Genomic DNA, 26,829 nt, shown 5'->3' with positions numbered 1-26,829 from the left:
GCTAGTGTGGTTCCTATCTGGTTCTTTATTGAGTCTGGTTTTAAAGGGAGGAGGTTCCACCACTTGCTTGTGAGACAAGTACTTGAATCCTGTACCCGAAGTCAATGGGATTTTCCCATTGACTAGAAGCAAGCAGGATCAAATCCCTATTACAAAGTCTAATAGCTTTCTCCACAGAGACATTTTTCATAGTATTCATCCAAAGTTTCTCCTGGTTATCGTATAATCCCTTGTGCTGACACTTAAACGATTGTTCCTCTTGAATTAATATAGATCTTTCTTATATCCCCTGTTATGCTTATGATTCCCGAAGTTATGCCTACAAAATTCTTTTAATGTTTTTTTTTAAGTCATCACCTTAATCGTTTGTTGTTCATCTGGTAGATCTCTTCAGTTTGTTGAAATATTTCTAGTACTGAGGTGGCTATAACTAGTCAATGGAAAGATTCCTCTTGACTTCTTTGGAGCTGGATTGTTTGGAACTATTGTCTTAGAGAGAATACTCTCTAATTTCTGATTTTTTTTCTTTGACTTTTTCTAGTAAAAACAAAAACCAATATAATATGTGTACCCAGTTAGGTGAAATTGAGATAATTCTCCTTTATATAGGTGTCATACTGAAAGAGTATTTACAGACACATTGCTTTTCTGTTATTGGGGGTGTTCTCCCAGCCTAATCTGGAAATAAGTATCAGCATGTAGCAGCTACTGTGTTTGTTTTCCTCAAATAGTCTTCAGAAGAGCTGTCTTTAAAGAATACCGCTCTTCTTGGTGGAAATGTTATGCTAGAACTGTAGCATACCAAGGAATCATGCTAAAATGCATTATCTACACACATTGTATCTAGTTAAAAGGAAAAAGTAGTTTCCTTGACAACATAATTTAACTTTTTACTGTTCTTGTCTAGTTGCTAGTAAAAATAGCTAATATGTTTTTGTTCAAAACATCAATTAGATTTCAGTATAATCTTTATTAATATAGAAGTGTTAATACAAGAGGGCTGTTGAGCTAAGATAATTTGCACAGCAGGAACAATAAGATAGCACCCTTCTCTTCTGTTGTATCCCAGATACATGCAAAATGAAATGAAGCTCACTTAACAGATTGTAGTATCTTCTACAAATAGAATCAAATACTTAAGACACTTGTTAGCACTTTTTTTCTCCAATGTAAATTTATTACTGGAACATTTTAAAACCGTATATATTTAATAAACTAGTATGAGTCTATCCCAGTCACACTGTGTGTTAATAACTCTATCCTTTTTTTCTCGTCCATCAGCCAAAACCCCCCATTTCCTGCGTCTTCAGAGTGTGGAAGTCAATGCTGGACAGTTTGCCACTTTTCAGTGCACTGCCAATGGTAAAACGAATTCAGGTGACCGGCTGTGGTTACAGGTAACTTATTTTCTTTCACAGTACAGTGAGATTTTTTGAAAGTATTATTCAGTCATCCCAAGGAGTGGCACAAAAGGAGAAATGATAGCTTAATCTCCTGTCTCATCAATACTAGCCTAATGGATTTGATAATGGATTTGAACCTTTCCATGGTATTTGTTCTTTTGCAGTATCTGATATTTTCTCACATGTCAATTATGAGTGGGTGAACGTAGAATGAGAAAAACTGTGGTAGCTCTGTTACCACTGTGTGGTAATTAAGGGTAAATACTCACTTTTTCCATAGTGACAGCTGTGCCTTTTGTTAGCAGTTGCTGTGACTGACCTAGGTGTAAGTGGTGATGATGGTGTGCATCTATTAACTAGAATGCTCTGTAGCACTGCCTATATCCAAGATAGGATGCCCTATGTTAAAACAGAATTGCTTTGCATAGATTCATTTATTTTAAGGGCAGAAAGTACTAATGAAGCCTGCACATTTAAATTATAAAATGTAATGAAGGGGTGAAAATATTAGCAGGTAGTCACCTTAACGCATATCCAAACAGAAGACTGTATGTGTAGCAGGAGGAAAGTGTAGCAGGTCCAGCTCCTACAAACAAGCAGATAAACCCCAGCCATTGGGGTGAGTACACAGGGCCTTCCTCTCCAGCCATCCGGCCTTAGGGTTGAAGATGAGGCCTAATACTACTACACCAGTCTTCTTGGGGCTATGGTGGGTACAGGGCCATGGAGTGAAACCACTAGGACATTGTACTTCAATGTGCTTAGGCCCCAATTTGCCTCAATCCAGCTCTGTGTACTTTACAATCTGTACCAGACAGAGTGCTGACTAGTGCCCACAACTCATTGGCTTGGCCCCTGACTGCCATGTTCTCCCTCTAGGACACACATATTGTATGAGCCAGGATGGTCCTGATGAACTAGGAGAGCTGTTGCTCATGCTTCACCTCAGTGAAAGCAGCACAGGAAGAGGAAGCAATAGTCAGGTCTGGCAGGACAGAAAAAACAAAATATTGGGCACCTGGCTGCAGCAAAATGGCAGATTCTAAGGCCAAAAATGGAATTCTGTGATATCTGGGCAAAACAGACAAAAACATATCCTTGTTAGAGAGAATATAGTTTGACAAAATGTTCCCATAGAGCTGTCTACTTATAACCTTTAACCCCGTGGTCAGGGCACTCACACAGGTTGTGTGAGACCTGTCTTCAATTCTTTCCTCTGCCTGTTGTGGAGCAGGGATTTGAACTTGTCTCCTAACTGGTGGGCGATAGTGTATTCTGGGGTGGATCTTGCACAGTCTAGTCTATTGAAGCTGTTCCAGTGTGTGTAAATAATTAAATATTCATTGGAGCAGGGGCCAGAACCTGTCTCTCCTGTAACCCATTGGAGTGCCCTAACCACAGGGCTGTAGAGTCATTCTAATTCTCTTTTTGGCCCAGTATCTGTTTATTCACAGTGGATCAGTTCCAACAAAAGAGACTGAGAGAGAATATCCAGAATATTCCACAGTTCAGTGATTAAGGGAATTCCCCAGAGTTGGGACAAGACCCAATTCTCTACATCTGGCAGAGGGGAGAATTGAACCTATGTCAGAGCCCTACTCACTGGGATAAAACTGTATAGTAGGAGGCAGCACCTCTGAGCATGCTTTGAGCATGCCTACCACATCTGGCTCTGAGCATGCCTACAACACAGGTTGTCTTGTTCTTCATGTACTATTTTTGTTTCTTCTGAGTTAGTTTGTTCTCCTTGGCTTTGCCCAGTAGTTGCTACCAACTACACCGATTATCTCCATTTAAAGGTCAGCAGGTCTTTAAAGTACTCCAGTGAAATGCCTGGGGAACACCAGTTCCCTTTAAAGTACACTTGGCTGATAGGGGTTTTATATTTTAGATGTGAAGGTAAGGAGAAACCTGGCTGTCTAGAGAGTGCCAACATTTTTCATTCCATATTAATTTCATTGTCTGAAAGAGGCTGTGGCCATCAGGTGACAAATACCCAATTCACAGATAAGAAATTACTGTTTTTGGCATTATGACTGTGCACTGGAAACAGAAAAACAACTGACCCAAACATTTGAAATTGAGAGCCATATCCTCAGCAGGTGTAAGGTGTAAAGAGCTTCACTGAAGTCCATTGTAAATTGATAACTGAAGTAGTTACTATTCATGCTCTTAGTTTTTTATGGGTTATTTGAAAACATTCATAATACAAACATATTAAAATTATACAAATCTTGTATCATCTGTTCTGAAGAACTGTCTTGAGATATTTTAAAGCACTTACTTCCACCCACAGTAGAAAAAAATGTTTTCTTTAAAATTTCCATTAGGATGTCTCATATGGAGATAAATTCACATCACATAATGCCATTCAACCCCACATAAAACCATGCATGCCTATTACAGCAGTCTGTGGGAAAACGCATATAGAACTCTCGTTAGCTAGTATGTGGGTTGCACGCCTAATTGTCCCTGCAGCGTGCTATAAGTTTCCTTGATACAACTCTCACATCATGGATAGTAAATTATATCCACAGCTTGTGAATTCATATCTATCTCTGTTCACTGAATATTCAGCGGCTTTCTGTAAGACTTTATGGTAATAGGCTGCCACTTGTGTAACAGCATTGATTGTGAAACAGAATAATATACATTGCCTTTTTTCGTGAAAATGTAGGGCATTGGCAGAAAGCAAATGATGCCCATTTACTTTCTTAACTATTGATGCACCTGCAATTGTAGGGTTAAGTTGGGGCAGCATTTACACAGCTCCCTAATGTTTTGGGGTTAGCCATTGTTGAAGAGCATTGGATTTGCTTTCCAAACACTTATTTCAACATGTGCAGTGACCATCATCTGATGTTTCAAAGAAAGAGGGACAAAAAGCAATTCATGTGATCAATTGTGCAATGATTTACATGAAGGAAAAGTACTCATCCTGACCCCTTTAGAAAATCATGTAGCCTGAAGCACAAGACTTTACGTGCTGTGCATGCAATTGTGAAGATAAATTGCGAGTAACTGAGCCAATATAACCTCAGGTTAAAGTCAAATGAAGGAAATTATGAATATAATATATTCATGAATATATGGAACCATATCTAAGTTCTAATTGTTTTCCTTCTGTTGTCACCAGCATTTAGTTTAAAAGGTCATTGGCTAGATCATAAGCACTATGAATTAAATGTCCTCATTAGCTGATGCGTTGAATGTAAACACACCACAAAAATAAATCTGATGACACTAATGAAGGAATGTTTATGATTAGCAGATGTGTCCCATCTGCTTACATTTTCTTTGTCACATCTGTGGACAGCACAGGTTATTGCCAGTATGTGACTAGTTGTTCTTTTGTACTGAAAGAATAAACAAAAATGTGATTCTTATGCATTCCATATGAGATTGTTTTTGTTTTAAACCATTCTCTTTCAAAAGTGCAAACTTCAAGAGTTAGTACTAATATTGAGTTAGATATATGCGTGTAAAGCAGTAGGAAAGCCAAAAGAGAGGAGATAGGATGTCAAAAGGAAGACAACATATATTTTTCCTTGTTCCTCTGCTAAGGTATATTTCTAGACTGAGGCAACGTTTCACAAGGGGGAAGAAATGAACATGCAAATAGATGACAGTGAATCAAAAAACAGTGAACAGTGAATCAAAAAACAAAGTACAAGTAGCCTGGGCAACATCTTTTGAAAAGTTCATATTATTAACATTTAGTAAATTGCCAGAAGAAATACCAGTCCTTATTGAGGGCCATGGGTGGGAGAGATGGGGTTGGGGGGGAATTTTAGAAAATACCTACCATTTGGTGCAATTTAGCCCCTTCTAAAGGCATGCTTCTGCTTTCCAGAGCTGCTTTTGAGACAGAATAAAAGGGGCTGGACTTAATCAGAGCCAAATAAATCGCTACCCTCTAATCCCAGCTTGTAGTCAAACAGTGATAACTCCATAGAAAGTTAGGGCTGGAAGTGACCTTGAGAGTTCATCTAGTCCAGTGGTTCTCAAACTTTTCCAATCATGTCACCCTTACCAGTGTCTGTGCCCTGTCCCCATTATTGCATAGCCAAGGCTCCCTCAACAGTGGGTTGGAGGTGGAGCTGGGGGTAGAACTGGGGGATAGGGGAGGAGCTGGTCTGGGGGCAGAGGGGGAATGAGGGCAGAGCTGAGCAGGGGGTGGAGTGGAGCTGCATCTGGGGGCAGAGCTTGGGGGTGAAGAGGAAGTGAGACAGAGCTGTGTGTGGAGGCGGTGCAAAACTGGTGACTGAATGGAATTGGAGGCGGAACTTGTCTGGGGGTGGAGTGGGGCTGGAAGTGTGGCACTCCCTCCCAGTCATTCCCCCCCCCCGAGGGGGCAGGCCCTGAACCTGAATATGCATCTACAGACATGCCAAACCCATGAAAAAACACAGAAATTGGGCTTGTTTTTGGCTTAATTGGCTTGAGTTGCTTGTTGGGTAGTTTTTGGCTTGTAGGTTGTTGCTTGTTGCTTCTTTTTTTTGATCGGCTTCCAGCAAGCAGGGGCATGAGAGTCAGGGGTGCACAGTGGGCCCAGCACAGTCCTAGACTGCATGCCAGGAGGATCTAGTCACATAGAGTTTTGGGGTTCTTAGGGACTGACTTGTTTTGGCATTGTTTTGAAATTGGATTCGTTTGATTTTTGGCTTATTGTGAAAGTTGGGGTGCTTATTTACTGCATGAAAGATGACAACTGTGCCTTCACCCCACACTTAAAGAACCACTGATTTAGTCCATTCCCTGTGCTGAGGCAGGACCAAGTATATCTAGACCATCCTTGAGGAGTTTTGATGGGGTGTGCATACCCCACACGGAGCCAGAAGAGGTTAACCACACATTATGGGTGGAGAAAATCCTGCCTCTCAGACTGTGCTTCAAGTACTATGCTAGTATAAAAGGGAGCATCCCAGCTCAATCTGGGCAGACCGCCAGAGAGGAAGGACCTTCAGTGAAGGCTCCAGCTGAGGAGCTGTCGCAGTCCTTGCCTGCAGCAGCCAGAGATCCCAAGATCTGGACTGGAGATCTGTGGCCAGTGGATCCCCAGGGAATTTCCTGTACTAAGGAGCCTATAGACACCGATGCCTCATGGACTGCAACTTCAGGAAGCGTGGTAGGAAGTAACCCAGGGAGAATGAGTGAGTGGTATCTTCCACCCATGTGAGTCAGCATGTTTCAGCATGGGATTCCCCACTGACCCAGTGGCGGACCACTTCACCACTGATAGGGCCCTGGGTTGGGGTCCTGTTGAATCCGGTAGGTCCAGGCCCCGCTACCAAGGCCACAAGCCCCATGGCAGCGGCCCCTTGGGTACTGGCCACTAGGCCATACTGTCCTGAACTCAAGGGCCACTGTATTGACTGTGGCTGCTAGGCCACGCTGCCAGGAACAAAAGGGCCGCTGTTTTGACTCCGGCCACTAGCCCACCGAGACCTGACCCTTGAACTTAGTGTGGTGAAGCCAAAAACAGTCAGGTAGACATTAACCATGGTGTCTGCACACCCCCTATCCGTGCAACCGGAGACGGGATATGCATACACCGCCACAAAAGTGTTTGGTAAAAAATCTGTTCTTAAAAACCTCAAAGCCCATTACAGTAATTAACTATCCTTTTAGATAGAAAATTTTCCTAATATTTAACATAAATCTCCCTGGCGGCAAATTGAGTCAATTACTTCTTGTCCGTGGACATGGAGAAAAATTATTCACAGTCCTTCCCATAAAAACTCTTAATATATTAGAAGACTGTTTTCAATCCCACACTCCCAATCTTCTTTTCTCAAGATTAAATATGTCCTTTTCTTAACTCTGCCTCAGAAATCAGGTTTTCTAAACCTTTGATTGTTTCATAAAATACGTGTTTGCATTTGTGTCTGTGTGTAAAGCTGATCAAAACTTGGAATTTCCATTCAGCAGAAAATTTTGATATTTCTAAGTTTGTTTTTGTTTCAAACTGGAACAAAAACAGAATTTCGGTTTTGGAAAATTTGTATAGGCATTTCAATTTTTTTGGTATGATTCTTACATTATTTCATGACATGTCAGTAGTAACAGTGGTGCACATTATGCCTATTATGAGCAGCTGCTACATTGCACTGCTGCAGACTAGAGACTGAGTGGCTAGGCAGCAGTTCTGTAGAAAAGGACATGGGGTTACAGTGGATGAGAAGGTGGATATGAGTCAACAGTGTGCCCTTGTTTCCAAGAAGGCTAACAGCATTTTGGGCTATATAAGTAGGGGCATTGCCAGCAGATCAAGGGACGTGATCATTCCCCTCTATTCAACATTGGTGAAGCCTCATCTGGAGGACTGTGTCCAGTTTTGAGCCCCACACTACAAGAAGGATGTGGAAAAATAGGGAAGAGTCCAGTGGAGGCGAACAAAAATGATTAGGGGGATGGAACACATGACTTATGAGGAGAGGCTGAGGGAACTGGCATTTAGTCTGCAGAAGAGAAGATTGAGGGGGGATTTGATAGCTGCTTGCAACTACCTGAAAGGGGGTTCCAAAGACGATGGATCTAGACTGTTCTCAGTGGTGCCAGATGACAAAACAAGGAATGACTGTCTCAAGTAGCTGTGGGGTGGTTTAGGTTGGATATTAGGAAAAACTTTTTCACTAAGAGGGTGGTGAAGCACTGGAATGGGTTACCTAGGGAGGTGGTAGAATCTCCTTCCTTAGTGGTTTTTAAAGTCAGGCTTGATAAAGCCCTGGGTGGGATGATTTAAATTGGGATTGGTCCTGCTTTGAGCAGGGGGTTGGACTAGATGACCTCCTGAGGTCCCTTCCAACCCGGATATTCTATGATTCTATTGATTGGAAGATCTACTTTAGAGCAACGGAGTCTTTGTACTCACTAAAGGTCTCCACTTCCTGGGTGTATATATATACCAGTCCTGAAGAGAAAACACCACAAATATCCCTATAAAGCAAGGCATATTCCTCAACTGTTTCACCAGTGTGATCCTCTGAACTGCCTCATAAAAGACAGACCCTGCACCTTACATGTCAACCACATCAACCTAACCACACTCCCCACCTAAAAGATACTTTGATGGGGTGTTCAGGAGTTGTGAACCACTACTAGTGCTATCTCCACCCAGTCCTCACACATTGTTTGGTGGATATCTATCACTGTTTTCCCCACATCTGGAGTGCAATAAGTGCATGCATTCATTCTGACTATACCACTGAGTTTCTCTCCCTAACCCCTCCAAAACCCTCTTCTCCATCCTTCTTCAGGAATCATTCTCACAAGTAGATCCTCTACCAGGAGGGGGGAATTCATTCTCCAGTAGTGAGTGATAGAGTGGGTACTACTTCAGCATAAAAGAATTTAAGAATGGCCATACTGGGTCAGACCAGTGGTCCTGTCTTCCAACAGTGACTGGTGCCGGGTGCTTCAGAGGTACTGAACAGAGCAGCCGGAGGGGTTCCAAACAGTATATATACCAAGCAAATACAGCACAATAGTGACGTTTCCTACCAGGGCAAGGACTGCACTAACTTGGTGGAAAGTTTCCCAGATGACATGTGTGACTATTTCTTTCTTATCCCCCACACTCCACAAAATGATAGTTATGGATTCCTCCCGGGTAGGCTGGGGAGCCCACATTGCGGTCATATGGTGAAAGGTGCTTGGATGCCCAGTGAGACCAGAATGTATATCAGACTTCTGGAACTCCGAACATTCTGACATTCATCCAGTTTCACCTTGTATTCATAATGTCAAAGAACCGTAAACAGGGAGGAAGAGATGCATCCCCCTGTGTATAGAAGCAGTCACCTTATGGCACTATTGTATCAAGAACCATATTGGCCTATCAGCAGGAAAACAGAATTTGCTGGCAGACAACCTCAGCGAGCATTTCACTACTGATCGTGAATGGGAGTTACATGATTCAGTAGTGAATAGCATTTTCACTCAGATGCGAACCTCCCCCCCTTTGGACCTGTTCACCTCACAGACAATAGGAAATGCAACTGCTCCAGGGGAACTCGGGCACTCCAGAGGTGGTGATCTCATACTGCCATGGCTTCCCTTCAATCCCACTACTATGGAAGATTTGACAGGATGGCATGATTCATCCTTGTCACCCCCAAACAGCCCTGACTATTCTGGTTTCCAAGCCTCCTCTGACTGTCATCCCATCCACTCATCAGCATCCGGTCCTTTCTGAATCTCTTGACTCATGAGAATGCCAGAGTCAAGCATCCCAACCCTGAGGTGCTTCATCTACCAGCTTGGTATTGGGATGTGTATCAAGCCTTGAGCGTTCCTGCTCGGAAACCATGCAGACCCTTCTTAATAATAGCAGAAAGGACTCCGCCAGAAAATGTTATCTAGCCAAGTGGATATGTTTCTCTGTCTGCACCCAGCAAGTTCATATATATCCAGAGAGAGTGGATGTTTCCACTGTTTTAGGCTGTCTTTTTATTCTCAAGATAATTGGTCACTCCCTTAGCTCACTGCAGGTTTCATCTAGTGGCAGTAAGCACTTTTCATGTGCCATTGGATGGTTACTCAATCCTTACTCACACAATTTTTTCCACCAGTAAAAAACAAAACAAAACAAAAACCAACCAGTCACTGGAACTTTAAATTGGTACTTTTGACACTCACTAAGTCACCCTTTGAACTGCTAGCTATGTATTCCACATTCCACCTGTCAATTAAGATTACCTTGTTTCCATCACCTTGGCCAGAAGGGTAAGTGAACTGAGGGCACTGACTGATTCACCATACACAATATTTCATAAGGACAAAATGTTGCCACAACTGCACCTGAAACTTACTCCTATGATAATTTGGAATTTCACATAAACCAGTCAATTCACTTGAATTCGCTTACCAGTGAGTTTTTTCCCCCTAAACCTCCATGCTTCTGTTGAGGAGAGGAGACTTCATTCCCTAAATGTGTGACAAACGTTGGCATTTTACCTGACGAGAATGAAACCAGGTATGTAGTAGATATGTAGTAGAGAAGGAACTGGTGAGATGGTCTATCCACCCTGCCCCATACCCTGCATGAGAATAGCAGGGGCATGGGCACAGACCAACGGAAACTGCTTGCAATAATTCTCCAGTTTCAGGCACATGGAACATATGTGTACTCACAGTGGAATACAGATAGGAACCATGTATTGTGAAAAGCTCCAGTTACAAGGTAAGTAACTTTCTGCTCCAAAGAATGGGGACGCTACAGCTTTTCAAAGAAAAGGTCACCAGAATGTTTTATCGGGGACAAAAAGACGTATTTTCCCATAGCCTCGTTCTTGGAAATGGCTGAAATACCCTGCCCCTCAAAAAAAAGGAAAAAAAAAAAAAAGGCAAGGCACACTTTGGCATGGAAAATTTTATTCCGTATAATTAAAGTTTAAGGTCTTATAATGGAAAGTTGGGGGCAACTTTAACAATAGGCGGTAATAGAACTGCTATAGAAGTGTTGTTTTGTTTGTTTGTTGTTACTGAGAAGTCTTATGAACATTCCTGCCTCAGAGATTGTTCTGGAAAGAAAATTGTTGCATATCAAAGTACACCGAAGATAGGTATTGAAAAAACAACCCCCCAGTAGAATATAGCACAAGGGGTTCTTATCTTCCTGGCAAATTACTAAATGGTATGTGTGGGGGGAAATATATATGAATATATCCTGGTGCAGTACACCCATAGAAGAAGCAAGCAACCATTAGTTAAATTTTCACAAGCATTATGTACCATCCAAGTTCTGTATTTTCAGTCCTACTCAGAACTTTTTGAAACTTTCATCCATATAGTTGAAATTTTCCTGGATCAGTCTGGAGACATCTAAGCAAAACTGGTTCAACCATTTTATGAGTACTGGGAGTACAACACCATTTTCCCTATTTATAAATAAAAACTTGTGCAACCTCTTTTTGAACAGTTTAGTAACCAAAATGGGTGGCAACCTTGCATAGGAGATAGTCATGAGTAAGAAGTTCTTTTGAAAATTTTAATAGTAAAAAAAAAAAAAGTAGTTTTGATCAAATTTGATTTGCGTGCTGCACTGTTCTTTCTTCTCTCCTCGTGAAGAGCTGAATCATACAAAGTGTCAAGCACTCTTGCCTTGATTCAGCAAACTTTTCTGGATTGGGATCAGATTGCTAAGCACCTTTCATGATCCAAGCCCAAAGTGTACAGCTAAGGAAGGATATGCAGTGCATTGGGTGTTAGCTAACTCTACTGCATCCCTGAAAACGTAGTGTGTTGTCATTGCCTTTGTCGGGGTGTGTGGTAAATTTTCATAGCTTGCTTTGACTTCAGTGGAGCCAAGGCGATGTATGTCTGTTGAGGATTTTGCCCAAAGTATATCCATTGCATGATTTCTGATTTCTTTCTCTTATCTGTTGTTCAAAAGACCTGCAGTGGTTCCACTGTTTGAGGGACCTCTGGAGCCATGTAGAAGTGGGGAAAGCTTGGGCCTAAGTGAATAAAATAAGAATGGAAATCTTAACATGTTCTCTCTTTAATCCAAATACTTAATGTTAATTCAATTTTTGTATTTTATTCACACTTTTTTTCCAGTGGATTTTTCTGCACAGTCTGTTTCTTGCATTCCATATGTTTTTCTATTGGTATCATTAACTGCATAGTATTCTTATTGCATAATGAAAAAAAAGCTTGTTTTCATTTGGATAATAGAATAACTTGCATGTAAATTAACACGATGCTACTGTGTAGTGATTATCTTTTAAAATGCAGTGATATTTAAAATCAGTATTCCGGTGCTGTTATATCAGGGTAGAGGTGTACTATAAAATGTAACATGATCCGATATAACATACATTCGGATATAATGCGGTAAAGCAGTGCTCTGTGGGGGCGGGGCTGCGTGCTCCAGCGGATCAAAGCAAGTTCAATATAACATGGTTTCACCTATAATGTGGTAAGATATTTTGGCTCCTGAGGACAGCCTTATATCAGGGTAGAGGTGTATATCTGATAGGAAATAAGTATTTCATAGTATTTTTGTGTTTATGTGGGGGGGCGCAGAAATTTAAGTGGTTGGTTGGTTTTCCTTTTCTCTCCCAATTTTAACCTGTCTGACTATCCTGCTGTTAATTCCTATTTGTGCCACTGCTGAGTGCTTTTACACCCTCTATTTCCTATTTAGTTTCTGTGTCAAGCACCGAGGGGAAGAAAAGGAAATGCTTAGCAATCAGAGCAAAAGGGAAAGATCAGCAAAGTAGAGGGGATAGGTTTGGCTATCAATGAACACTGACCTATTAAACCTTCGATCATGTTTGAGTTTCAGCAATTTATGTGGGAGAATAGAAAATAGCTCGGAAAGTGTCAGAAATAGAAAGGCTTTCGTTAATGCGGAGGCTACAGAGCTCTACTGAAACTGAAGTGACAATATAAAATGGAAAAAAAAGTCACTTTCTTCATGATTGGTGAAAGTGAACCAAATAAGAACAATGAACAGGTATTTATAAAGCATTTATAGTGCAATGTATTTTATTACCTGTATATTCTTATTCCCCAATTTTATTTTATATTTCAAATCCTGTCAGCAGTCATATGTAATATTCTCATATTAGTTTTTTGGTTTATATTAATGCAAACTATGCTTGAGATTTTAAATGCACAAATTAAATGTGGTCAGGGAGGTATAAAATAAAGTAATATAGCAAATCAAACACTTATGTAACCCTTCTGCCCATCTGAGTTGGCAGCAACAAGGGCCAGGTTCAGTATCTAGGGGTTCCGTTTCAATAACACAATGCAAAACTGGCTTGAGCTCCCACCTAGTGACCTGGGACAATTAATACCACCCCCCGGTCGCCTCTAAGAGGCAATACTTCCCCACTCGCAAGCCCGGAGTCCAACTGTAGCAAAATCCTTTTAATAAAGGAGGGAAACAATGAGAAATATGGGGAAATACCACAAACAAGATTTATAACACAACCCATGAGCAAAACACACCCTCTCCTCAACGTCTTAAGTTCAGCAACCCAAAAAATCACCCAAAGTCCCAAAGGTCCAACACCCCAAAAGTCTCTGTCCCTGGTCAGTGCAGCCCCAGAGTTGAAAAGTTTATCTGCAGAGTTTTACCTCACAGCCTGCAGGGTGGGCAGTGCAGCGGTGTTAAGGGGCACCTTACGTGGCCGAGGCCAACTGCCCCACCTCTCCATGGGGTTCTGCTGCAGCCTTCACCGTGAGCCACACCACCAGCTGCTTCGCTCCTCCAGCCATCCCATGAGCCACTCCAGCTGTTCCGCGAACTGCTCCGCTCCACTAGCTGTCCCACGAGCCACTCCAGTAGTCCCACAAATTGCTCTGCTCTACTGCCTCTATGGTCCCGGCCCTTTAAATAGCCCCCGGAGCCCTGGGGTAGCAGTGGCAGCTGGGGGCTCTGGCAGTGGTTTAAAGGGCCCGGGGTGGTAGTGGTAGCTGAGCCCTGGGCCCTTTAAACTGCTGCCAGAGCTCACGGCTGCCGCCGCTACCCTGGCAGGGGATGGGGAGGGCACTTACAGGGCAGGCTGGGGCTGGCTCTGACCCATCCCTTCCACCTGAGGCCCCGCCCCTACCGGGGACCAGAGCCAGCTCCAACCCAGTCCTGTACTGGTAAGTCCCTATTTCTACTTTCACCCCGGCTACAGCCTGTGAAGTGGACAGACAGAAAGGTAGAAAGCCAGTGGCACAAAATCCGTTTTGAATCCATCTGCCAGCAGCAGAAATAGCTCCTGCAGGACTGCACCACTTCAGTAAAGGAGGGAAAGAATCTGCCTACTCCTCCACAATCAGCATGGCTGTTTCGCATAGTGAACTGGTGAATCAACCAAGACTGCGTAGTCCAGATGCCAGACCTGAGCATCAACAACTGTGAAGTGTCAACACATTTTGTTGAGAGTATCATTCTTAAAATGGAGTGTTACAGCCTATGTCCGATTAAACCTCTACCATCATTAAAAAAGTATGAATTAAATTGAGTCCAAAGGGAAGACTATAGGACAGAGATACGAGTAAAATTTCTGGTTACTATGTCTGGTTTCATAATTCAATTTGAAATACCTCTGTCAAAAATGTCAACCTCCTGCTTACTACTTACTATTTATTGTTATTGCTATGATTATGTTTACAGTGCCAGTATTGTCCTAGGTACTTTTGTCCACCTCTGGACCTGTCTTGCTGTGGATTAGTCAGATATCTAACTTCCCATGCCCATAGGGATGTTCCTTCCGCTCCAAAAAGTCTCTCTTTCAGAAGGCTACTAGGTGGCTCACTGTCTTCCAGAATGTGGCCGAACAGCATGCTCCATTTGTCTGATTTATCTTGTTTCTTGTACCACTCCGCATTGCCCACACTTTGTTACATCAGAACCCAGTAGCGATTTTGATGGGTCTGCTACTCTGATGAGAACTTGCATATCAGAATATATTAAAGGGTTGGAATGTTCTTATTCCATCCCTCTTTCTCTTCCCAGGAAGTTAACACTTATGTGAAGAGGCTTGGGATGTCAGGTGTATCAATTTTATCTACCCTGTGATGCACTTAGATGGAAGAAGCAGGAAAACATTTGCAATATTCTATATAGCACTATTCTAATGAATTAAATCTTTAGCAGGAAACCCTTTCCTCCGCCCCCAGCCTTTCATGAAGTCGATATCTATAGAGCTCCAAAGAGGACAGTTATAAATATTTATTTTATGCTCGCTTCCTGGACAGGTGCTGATCCCAATTCTCAAGATTTTTAATAAGCAGGTGAAATATAATGTATTTTATATTTCAGAGAACCAGCCACGACTTGAGGTGTTGGCTACTTATTAATGGCATTTTATTAGCTGAACAGATTTAGACATGGACAGATTTATTAATGTGGGGGGAGGGATAGCTCAGTGGTTTGAGCATTGGCCTGCTAAACCGAGGGTTGTGAGTTCAATCCTTGAGGGGACCACTTAGGGATTTGGGGCAAAATCAGTTTTTGGTCCTGCTAGTGAAGGCAGAGGACTGGACTCAATGACTTTTCAGGGTCCCTTCCAGTTCTATGAGATAGATATATCTCCATATAAAAAAATTAAACATCAGAAATTTTTAACAATATTATATTTTGTTTCTGCTTCAAAGGTACAGGATTGCTGCAACAATTTTTCTTACAAAGAAGCACAAAGCATTTCTTGGGGGGCAGGGGTACATTTTCTAATTGTATAGTCTTTCTGGATAAGCTAGAGTTATCAACATGTAGGTTTGCTTCTATTCTCTTATGTTCTATTTAAAAGTGATGGAAAGAGGTTCTGTATAATTCTAATAAGCATTAAACGTTTAAGAAGCTGTAACACTTTTTACAGACCAAAAATATAAATTGTAGTGTGAACACTTTCTTTTAAAAACACATAGTAGTAATTAAAAAAACAAACAAACCTGGCTTTTGTCAGCATGATACCAAGGAACTTTAGTACATAAACTCAGAGCAACTATTGTGGGGAAATTACACTTAGCTTAATGACTCCAGGAAATGCAAAAAAGCCCTTGATACTTTCCTTCTGTCTATTTAATTTCATCTTCAGATAGGATGATTGGGATCACAATGTCATCAATAAATATTTGTTAATCAGACTGCTAGATCTGTAACTTGTATAGTATTATCTGATTGCTTTATTGAGCATTCATTTGCAGATGAAAAACACAGACTTACAGATAGCATTGTAATTTGGGGAGAAAGCTCAGTAACCAAATTTGAAATCTTCGCTGTATAGTCCCCCTGCCCCAATAATGTTTCATCTGAATATCTGATACTGACACTTGTACAATGCAGTTCCAGCTGGCATTTGAAATAGACTTATCCTAAACAGGACAGTAATATTTAACATTTCCATCTTTCAAGGTTGGCCTCGTTAGCTGATTTAAATGTACTTGTTAATTTATGCATGTGGAATAATCATGGGATAATCAATCACAGGATCTGGTTTTTCTGTCTAGGTTGGCAAACATTTTTCTTCTTTTAAAGCAATTCTAGACATTCAGAAGTCCAACTGTCTTCATTATTAGAATGAAAACAACTCTAGAAAACAATTGTGATGAGGAATTAAATGACTGCTTGATTATATTATATGCATGGTTTAAACAAAATTATTTCCGGCACTACTGCTGTTAGTAGTGATCCCAGTGGTATGAATTTAATAGTCCATTTTACAAATGTGCATATTTGAAAGTAGAATAATGCAGACTCTTTCTTTTATTAAATAAAGGAAAAGCTGCTTACTCCACCTGTATGAATATAAAGGATGATTGACCTAGCTTTCCTTTTAAGCCTGAACTGGCAGAAGAGTTTATTTAAAAAAAAAAGAAAAAAAAAAGCCTGGAGATTGATTAATTTACTTAAATTGCTGGAGTTAACATCCTGGAATGTCAATGTCTTTAAATTTATTGCTCTGATTTTTGTTAAAACTTACTGTATATCTTGTTGCTGGTAAAATGCTGTTCATTTATGTTAATTCATTGCATAAAGGAGACTGAAAGTCTATTTCAGGGGTAGGCAACCTGTGGCACGTGTGCAGAAGGCGGCACACAAGCTGATTTTCAGTGGCACTCACACTGTCCAGGTCCTGGCCACCGGTCTGCGGGGCTCTGCATTTTAATTTAATTTTAAATGAAGCTTCTTAAACATTTTTAAAACCTTATTTACTTTACATACAACAATAGTTTAGTTATATATTATAGACTTTTATAGAAAAAGACCTTCTAAAAATGTTAAAATGTATTACTGGCACACGAAACTTTAAATTAGAGTGAATAAATGAAGACTGGGCACACCACTGCTGAAAGGTTGCCGACCCCTTGTCTAATTTAACCATCAGCCTATTTCGTTTCATTCTAGATTGGCCACATTGAAAGTTGTGTGCATTTTAAGATGCTTCCAGTTTTCTTTTGTGTGTCTTTAACATGTTGTCACCATTACAGCTGGGGTTTCAGCCTGTGTATGTCTTCAAGTTAAATATAATGTTTTTCCACAACCATGAATACTAAATAATGAATGCTGGAGTATTTGGTTTAACAGAAATCTTTGTTCTAATAAGTGACTCATCAGTTAAAACTTAATCATCCAGGGTATGTCTACACTGTATTGTAAACCTGGGTTTGCAGGACCTAGGCTCCTGGGCTTGGAGTTTCTAAGCCCATACTTGAGCCTCCAGACTGTACTGAAAACCTGGGTTTACAATTGCTGGACTTGGATCTCCTGGCATACTCCATGCTGCACTATGCAGACCTTCTGACTCAGGTCTGCAGCTTGAGCTGTGTCCACACTGCAAAATGACAAGACTTGTACCCAAGTCTCAGTGGGACTCTGGCTCTGATCCACTCCTTCTCCTCCATTAGGGTCCTAAGATCTTCATTCTGCATAGAGCCCTACCAAATTCACAGCCATGAAAATTCTGGGCTGTGAAATCTGATCTTTTGTGTGCTTTTACCCTATACCAGAGGTTCTCAAACTGCGAGCCCCATTCAAGTGGTCCATAGATAGTTCCTTCTAAGGTGCGCACCTGAGTGGTCGCACTAGAGAGAATGAAGGACCATCCACCTAATTAGTGAAGTGTCGCAGGCGTGGCTCCACTAATTAGGTGCCTGGACCCTGGAAAAGACACATGTGTAAAGTGAGATGGTGGCCTTGGGAGAAATAGAAGGTAAGTAGGAGGGGGCAGTGGGGTGAGAAAAGGGGGTCTGGGAATTTGGGAACTGCAAGGCTGCAGTGGCCAGAGAAAGGTGACTTTCCCCAGCTCCAGAGCTGCAGCTGCCCGGAAGAGACAGCTTTCCTTCCCAGCCTCAGCTCTGTGGCTGCTGTGGCGGAGGAGAGACCCCCTACTCCTTCCCAGACCCAGCTCGGGGGCTGACGTGGTGGTTGAGAGAGGGCACATCCATTGCATTATCCATTGCAAATCCACTGATATTAAAATATGAGTCGAGTGCTTATATTTGTAGAACAAAAAATTTTAATTATTAGGGTTTTTTTTTATGTAGCGCTTTTATCCTGGAGTGTCCTTTACAATGCTTTCCTGTTGTAGCTTCCAGCCTGGACTGCTCACAAATAGCCTCCAGCATGCCAGCTGTGTCTTTATATGTGCAGCAACCTACCAGCACACCTTGGCTCTTACTAGGCTTGGTTATGCTGCAAGGTGACCCAAAACACTCCTAGTCTTAGATTTTCCCTCAGAAATGTATATCCTATACTGCCCAGCCCTCTCCTGAACAATACAAGTTTATATAAATGCCATTATTTCTTTAATAGAAATAATGTGCACACAACTTGCTATCACAAGTGGAGTTTCCCAAACTGCAATTAGAATAAAGTAAGTTTATTAACTACAAAGAGAGATATGAGGCATAAAAGTGAGAAATGGTTGCAAGAAAATAAAGGTAAAATGCTATTGGTGCCTGCCTTAATAAACTATATCAGATTCAAGCAAAGTTTCTCACCATATGCTTTCAGCAGTCTTACTGACCAGACTCTCTAGGTCAGGACCCCTTCTCTCAGAATCCAATGAAGGTTACCTCCGTTGCTTCAGGTGCAGAGAATCGATGGGCAGGGAGAGTGGGGCTGTGCGTTGGGGTATTTGTCCCTCCTTTTTACAGTGTCAGTCCCCCTCTTGAAAAACATTTCCTGCTGAGATGCAGGAGACAAAAAGTCTGTGAGTAAGAATATTTCCTGCTGCTTTTTCCTCGTGTTTGAGCTTTCTTTGTTTCCCCTTCCTGCTTGATGACTCTGTTTACTGCTTAAATGCAAATTAAGCAGAGCGCACATTCCTTTGTTTAGGACAGAGCTGTTTGTAGATTGCCAACTTTCTAGTTGCACGAAACTGAACACCCTAGCCCTGCCCCTTCCCCGATCCCCCACTCACTACATTCCCCCTCCAGCGGGGGCTTGCTTTCCCCCAAACTCACTCGCTTTCGCTGGGCTGGGGCAGGAGGTTGGGGCACGAGAGGGGGTGAGGGCTCTAACTTGGAGTGCAAGTTCCAGGGTAGGACCAGAAATGGGGCATAAGGATGTGGGATGGGGCTGCAGGCTGGGGCAGGGTGTTGAAATGTGGTAGGGGCTGAGGGCTTGAGATGGGGGCATGGGCTCTGGGCTGGGGCCTGAGATGAGGGGTTTGGGGTGCAGGAGGGGATTCCAGACTGTGGGGTGGGGCCAAGGGATTTGGAGTATGGGAGGGGGCTGTGGGTTGAGGCAGGGGGTTGGGGTGTGGGAGCAGGTGAGTGCTCTGGGCTGGGGCTGCTGGCTCTGAGGAGGGGATGAGAATGAGGGGATATAGGTGTGGGAGGAGACTCTAGGCTCGGGTAGGGCTTTGGGGTGCAGGAGGGTCCTCAGGTTTGGGGGGGCTCAGGGCTGGGGCTCGGGGTTGGGGCATGGGCTTACTTTGGGAGGATCCCAATAAGTGGCACAGCGGGGGCGGCTTCCAATCAGCAGTGCAGTGGGGAGCTAAGGCAGGCTAGTCCCAGAATAGGGTGACCAGACAGCAAATGCGAAAAATCGGGATGGGGTGGGGGATAATGGGGGGGGATAATAGAAAAAGACCCCAAAATCAGCACTGTCCCTATAAAATCGGGACATCTGGTAACCCTACCCCAGAAGCAGCCAGTAGGTCCAGGGGGCAGGGGCAGGGACAGGGACAGGAGACTCCACGCACTGCCCCTGCCTGCAGGCACTGCCCCTCCCAGCTTCTATTGGCTGGGAACCGGCTAATGGGAGTGCGGAGCCAGTACTTGGTGCAGGGGAAGTGCGTGGAGCCCCTTTCCCCCCTCTAGGTCAAGGGTTGGGAGGCATAGGCGAGATTACTATCTCTGTACTGTACTTTTTCTTTGGATAACAGGAATGGTGTTCCCTGGGACATCCATCTAACATCATTCACTGACATTAAATTTCCTTTGAAAAATCATTTTTTGAAAAGGGTGAAAATGAAAAAAAAATGTTTTTTCTGAGATCATCTCTGGAATCTTATGTTAATGATTTATTTCATCACTGTTTGAGTTCTGCCAGTCTCACTAAAATGGCAACTTAGAACTAGAGCTCTTTAAATGGGGGGGAAAATTTTTTTTTTAATTCAGTTAAGAATAATGTTTACTAATATCCATTTAACAATATTCAATAACTGTTGTAATGTTCTTCAGTAAAGTAAGCAATAAATATGTCTTGTTCTGGAAGTCATTTATGATTTTTAGAGCAACCTGTAACAACCTATTTGCTAAACTCTGTATTCTTGAGGGAGCTGAAATTGTGCAAAATCATCTCTAGCCAAGCTGTGCTCCGTTTGAGTTTCATGTATAGTGTTTATTTGAGCAAGAGAATGGAATAGATTGCGTTCAGGAAATGTGCTCCATGCTCCTCTAGTTTCAGTCAAGGTTATTGATATAAGAATAGCTGATGTGTACCTTACAGCTAAAAGTTCCCACACTTGGTCAAATCATTTTCCCTTTTTTGGGGCAGGAAGTGGGATATTAGAAATCAGGCAAATTAGCTTGTGTATGAGAACCCACCAGAGGCTTAAAGGGTGGCAGGATCCCAGTAGAACAGTAGGTTATATGTTATAATAAACTCCGCAGTTAGTCTCTCAAATGCATAAATCATTCTGGTTTCTCATTTTACATATGCACAGAAAAAGATATGAAATGTGCCCTTTAGAACCAGTATGAAGACAATTTTCTTCTTGGACTTCCTATATTTTACTTTTGGTAGATCTGAACCACAAAACAGACATACAAAAAGTATGTGGTGTTAACTCAGGTTAGCTAACCTGTGTTAGCTAAATTGGATTAAAATGACAGTGAATACACAGCAACTTGACTTAAAGCTCAGGTGAGCATCTTGAGTTAAAGCCTCTATGGGTATGTCTGCACTACAGTTGAGCAATGTGATTCCTAGTTCAGATAGACAGACTTGTGCTAGCTCCACTTGACTTAGGACTGCACTACTCACCGGATCGGTGGGCAGCAATCGATCCGGGGGGGATCAATTTATTGTGTCTAGCCTAGATGCAATAAATCAACCTCCAAGTGCTCTCCAGTTGACTCCTGTACTCCACTGCTGCGAGAGGCACAGACGGAGTCAATGGGGGAGTGGCAGCAGTCGACTCACCGCAGTGAAGACACCGCAGTGAGTAGGTCTAAGTATGTTGACTTCAGCTACATTATTTACATAGCTGAAGTTGTGTAACTTAGTTTGATGCCCCTCTAGCGTAGACCAGGTCTTAGTGTGCTAAAAATATCAGCATGGACAGTGTGGTATGGACAGCGGCTTGGGCTAGCACCCGCCCTCCACCTCCCCCCCCAACCAAACCTAAGCGGGGTTGGGTGGGCTTTGAATCAAGATGCTAGCCTGGGCTACTGGCTGTACTGCAACATCCACGGTGCTATTTGTAGCTGCTAACCCAAGCTCAAGCTGCTAACCAAGTTAAAAGATGAGTTGCCATGTTTTCACTGCTATTTTAACTGGCATTAACAACACACTTTTTTGTGCGGTATAGACGTGCCCTTTGTGTATGTTACAATCAGGTCTGTATTGGAGTAGGAATGGAGTGGCACAACCTCAGGAAGACCTCCAAGGAGACCAATCCTGGGAGAAAGGGGGAGAGTACGCAGTAAACCACTCTTTTGCCTGGTCTAGCCTTCTCTCCTCTTTCTGTTTGCTACCTGTGCAAATGGATGTGAAAGTTATGTAAAGTCATAACCCTGTCTCTCCTGACCTGCCTTTGGAGGGCCTTGTGCCCTTGCCATAGGAGGGGTCAGGACCTGAGCTCTACCAAGTGCAGGGAATATGAATGTGACTTGATCCTCCATGAGGGCAAAAGGCCAGTGGTTGGGAGCTTCTTATGGACCCTCCCACTCCCTTCACTGTTGCGAGGACAGGGTAAACTAGCCATCTGTTTCTTCTCTACTCCTGGCATCTAAAGTCAGTGAGTAAGTAAAATGTGTTTTCTCTGCCCAGAGGCTAAAATTGCCATCTTTTTGCTGTTTCTCCTGCAAAACAAACTGTTCACCTTATTATGCCATGAAGAGACATCATGTTAGCTAGAAGTAATTTTCAGTATACTTCGATAGTTCTGCAGTTGTAATTGAGACAATCCTGTAAACTTCAAGCTGGTCAGGAACTTGAGTCTAAGCCTGTTATCTGCTTTACTCACAACGCTAGCCTACTCTTAAAGCGTCCCAAAGCAGTCCACAAGATGAGTCTTCCAGCACCTTTTTTTGTGCCTGTCTGTCTTGTGTCTAAATTATATTTTTCACATTTGTTAGTAGGTTAGAAAGGAAGAAGATAGGTGCTGAGTACACAGAACTCTGCTTGAAATCAGTGGCAACTGTGATTGCTCAGCAGCTCTGATAATTAGGCCTAAATGACTGTTGTGTTAAAAATGAAATTAGTACTGCACTTAAACATTATTAATTCCTTAAATTCCTAATTAATCTTATCTGCTAACTTCCTAGTCTTTCTGCCAGAATGACATCACAACTACCGTAAGCAAAGGGAATGAAAATAGTAGTTTAGCTTGAAATGGTTCTTTCTCAGCTTTGCTTACAGTAATTGTGATGTCACTCTGGCAGGGGAAAAGATTTCTAGGAATTTTAAGGAGATGGTAATTGTTTCAAGTCGTGCTCAGATACAGGGCTAAATAATTTTAAAACAATGGCTCTCATACAGTTTTCCACTTCGGGAATCTTACATAGTTTTAAAATTTTAAATTACAATGCTGTCACGACAAATTTACATTTAAAAGAGAAATGACATATTACTGTACTCGTTAAAATAATGCAAATAGTTATTTACTGTGTAATATCCTGCTACGTTGGCATTAATACTGAATTATGTACAATAGCCAATTTAATGTGACCATTATTTGCAGCTTTCAATGGCTAGTAACAGTATTTTAAGGTTACTTTCAATATGTTGACAACTAAACACAACAACTAACAAACTGAGCTCAGCATTTCCTTAATGGGTCTTAAATTTTGCAACACAAACTACAAATTCCTGGGATAGAAAACAGTAAGGGCTAGCTGTCTTAGATAGTTAATAGGGCAGGCCTCATACAGTTTTGTAGCCTGCTCTGTGTTTTTAAATAAAGTCACAGGAACATAACAAAAACAACAAATACAGTTAAATGGAGTAGGCCGTTGCATTCCCCTCTGCGGAAAAAATGGCACCAAGGGCCTGAAATGCCACAAGATTCCATGAGCGGCTGGGTCACAGAAACCCCCTTGCGACTTCCACCTGATGTGCTCAAATTGCCCCTAAGCCTGTTCTCCCTGGCAATTTGGGACTTCAGTACCCTGCCTGGTTGTGCCAGAGACGCTAACCTGCTACAAACACAGACTCAGGTCTGAGCCACGTCCCCCAAAAGTTGCAGGCTTAACTGAAAACAGCTTAAGAAGTGCTCCTGTCTCCAACACCCAGGTACCCAGTTCCCAATGGGATCCTAACCCCAGATAAATCCATTTTACTCTGTATACAGGGTAAACTCATAAATTGTTCGCCCTCTATAACACTGATAGAGAGAGATGCACAGCCGTTTGTTCTCCCAGGTATTAATACTTGCTCTGAGTTAATTAATAAGTAAAAAGTGATTTTATTAAATATAAAAAGTAGGATTTAAATGGTTCCAAGTAATAACAGACAGAACAAAATAAATTGCCAAACAAAATAAAATAAAATACGCAAGTCTAAGCCTAGTACAGTAGAAAACAGCAGGTAAATCTCATCCTCCGAGATGTTCCAATAAACTTCTTTGACAGACTAGACTCCTTCATAGTCTGGGTCCAGCAATCACTCACACCCCTGTAGTTACTGTCCTTTGTTCCAGTTTCTTTCAGGCATCTCTTTGGGGTGGAGAGCCTATCTCTTGAGCCAGCTGAAGACAAAATGAAGGGGTTTCTAGGGGCTTATATAATCTTTCTCTTCTCCCACCTCACAGCCACAAGATGGGATCTCTAGCCACCTGGGCAAGTCACATGTCTCTGAATGATTCAGCTTTTTGCAGGCCAACACCATTGTTTACATGTTAGTTTGAATGTTCCCAGGAAAGCTCAGATGTGGATTGGCGTCTCCAAAGTACATTGCTAGTTAAGTACTCCCAGTTACTTGAATAACCCAACCCCGTCACACTGTGTTGACCAAATCTCTTATGTGCTTCCTACAGCAAACACTTTAAATACAAGCCTAGAGCCAACACTTATAACTTCAGATATAAAAATGATACATGCATACAAATAGGATGAATATAGTCGATAGATCATAACCTTTGCAAATATATGTTACATGGCATATGCAGCATAAAACATATTCCAGTTATGTCATATTTACACTCATAAGCATATTTCCATAAGCATTATGGGGTGCAACATCACAGATTCCTCTCAGGGTTTTCTGTGAATTCTTCCACTAGGGGAATGATGTTTCCTTTCAATCCTGTGGAAATTCAGAATAAGAAAGGGTTCAGCTCTCAGAAACTCCAGGTCCCCCTCTTTTGAGAGAGTTGGAGAAATAAAGTTGTTTTTCAGTATGTTTTTATTTTAAAACAATATTTTTACTTTTGTGTCTTACTCTAGGGCATTTATGTAAGGGATGCACCTTTGAAGGACATAAAGGTGTCTAATGATCGTCGATTCGTAGCTCTTTTTAATGTGGTGAATGCTACAAAGCGAGATGCTGGCAATTACCGCTGCATGATTCGTACAGAAGGAGGAGCTGGAGTATCAAGCTATGCAGAACTCATAGTCAAAGGTATTTCGGAATATAATATGTACATATTTGGTGTATGAAATAAGAGCATGCAATTGTTAAGTATGTCACCCATAGCCCATTAAAGCCAATGGGACTCAGCAAAAAGGTCCTGTGACTCAGGCCATTTTACGTAAATCTCAAGATCCTGTCCTGCTCTTAAAGACTGGTGGGAGATGCCACACTGGAGGGTTATTTATTAAATTCTACTATTGCTTGTGTACTAAAAGCATTATTTAAAAATATATGTATGTTCCTTGCAACCTATCTCCTATGTGGAGGCTTCATCCTAAAAATGTATTTAGTGTGAGCTATGAGAAAATAAAGGGAAACTCTTAAAATATAACTATTCAGCGTATGGGAGATATTAAAACAGCAGGAAAAGTTCAAAATGTGAAATGAACATGTATGAACATGACCAATTGCATCATAGAAAACAGTGCTAATGCAACTATATTGTGTTCTATTTGCTTCCTTCTTCTTATATCAGATTTTGAGAGAATATATTTGGGATCTTTTCAGAGAAATACAGATTCTGTAGCAGCTGGCCCTTGGAAGCTCTGCAGGGTACTCTAACGTGGAGGTTGATCCTGAGTCTGAAGAGTACTTAACCATAACAATGGCCACCTAATCTGTTCATGATTCCTACTTTCTAAAGGGAGTAGTCACAGATAAGGCCAAATGCTATAGATAGTGAACAGGAACCCTACAGCTAAAATGGGGCAAGGTCAGTTCTTGTATGACTGATATGCCATTAACTGATATGTTTTTTATAAAGCTCCATGCCATCTAAATGTGTTACATCTCTCTGGCTGACAGCTCCATACCTACCAGACAAGAAGAGGGCCTGGGACTGAAGACTGACTTATCGTCTCTTTCCTTTCACCTCCAAAGAAACTAATATTTTATTTGGTGGGTGAATGGGGACATAGAGAGTGTCCCCACACCAAACCCCCTAGGCAGTTAGGATCAGGATGCACTGTCCCTGAAAACTGATGGGGGTAAAGAAGTCCCCACCACAATAGCAGATTTTTTAAAAAATAGCATCCTCTAAGCTAGAGAGGGCCCATCTTTCTCTTCTTTTTGAGCCAGGATCATAACTCCCATAAGCTGTATGGCCCCAGTGTTGTGGTTGGTGTAGGGTGACCAGACATCCCAATAAAATTGGGACTGTCCCGATATTCAGCTGTCTGTCCCGTGTCCCGACGGATATGTGGTTGGGGGTGCCATTTGTCCCGATATTTGGCTTCGGTAGCGCTCTGGTTTTTTAATTTTTATTATTTTTTTTTTTTTGCTTCGGCGGCAGTGTCCTCATATTTTGTTCTTGTCATCTGGCCACCCTAGGTTGGTGTGAAAGGAGGTGATAGAACAGGGAATAGCAGGGTAAGGGAATTAATTTCAATAAACTCTACTCCCTTAATCCATCATCAGGGCAGTTTAATTTTTTGGCCTTAAGCGACAGGTTAACACTTCTGAATGGATCCACTAGTTTTGGAAAAAATACGCACAGCTCTATAAGAGGTTGCTGTAGTTTAGCCAGTGGATAAACAGGGCACTTGTAAGATATTGTGGTGGTAGGTGTGATATAAAATGTATCTAGGTAATTAGAATGGACAGATGGCGAAAAGGAAAGAATACAGCAGAAGAGGTGGGAGTCGGCATAGACCTGTGGGATTGAATGAGTGA

At 42.0% G+C, this 26,829-nt stretch overlaps 1 protein-coding gene across 1 annotated transcript in view; it reads left to right on the top strand.

The window, feature by feature from the left end:
* The window catches only part of PTPRM (protein tyrosine phosphatase receptor type M), a 719,823-nt gene that overhangs the window by 294,677 nt on the left and 398,317 nt on the right, over nucleotides 1-26,829 (top strand). The window contains 2 exon segments of the mRNA XM_030552787.1: nucleotides 1,282-1,397; nucleotides 24,972-25,146. Coding sequence (XP_030408647.1) covers nucleotides 1,282-1,397; nucleotides 24,972-25,146 — 291 coding nt within the window.

This window comes from Gopherus evgoodei, chromosome 2 (assembly GCF_007399415.2).
Source record: "Gopherus evgoodei ecotype Sinaloan lineage chromosome 2, rGopEvg1_v1.p, whole genome shotgun sequence".
Classification (NCBI taxonomy): Eukaryota; Metazoa; Chordata; order Testudines; family Testudinidae; genus Gopherus; species Gopherus evgoodei.
This window is presented reverse-complemented; position numbering and strand designations above follow the sequence as displayed.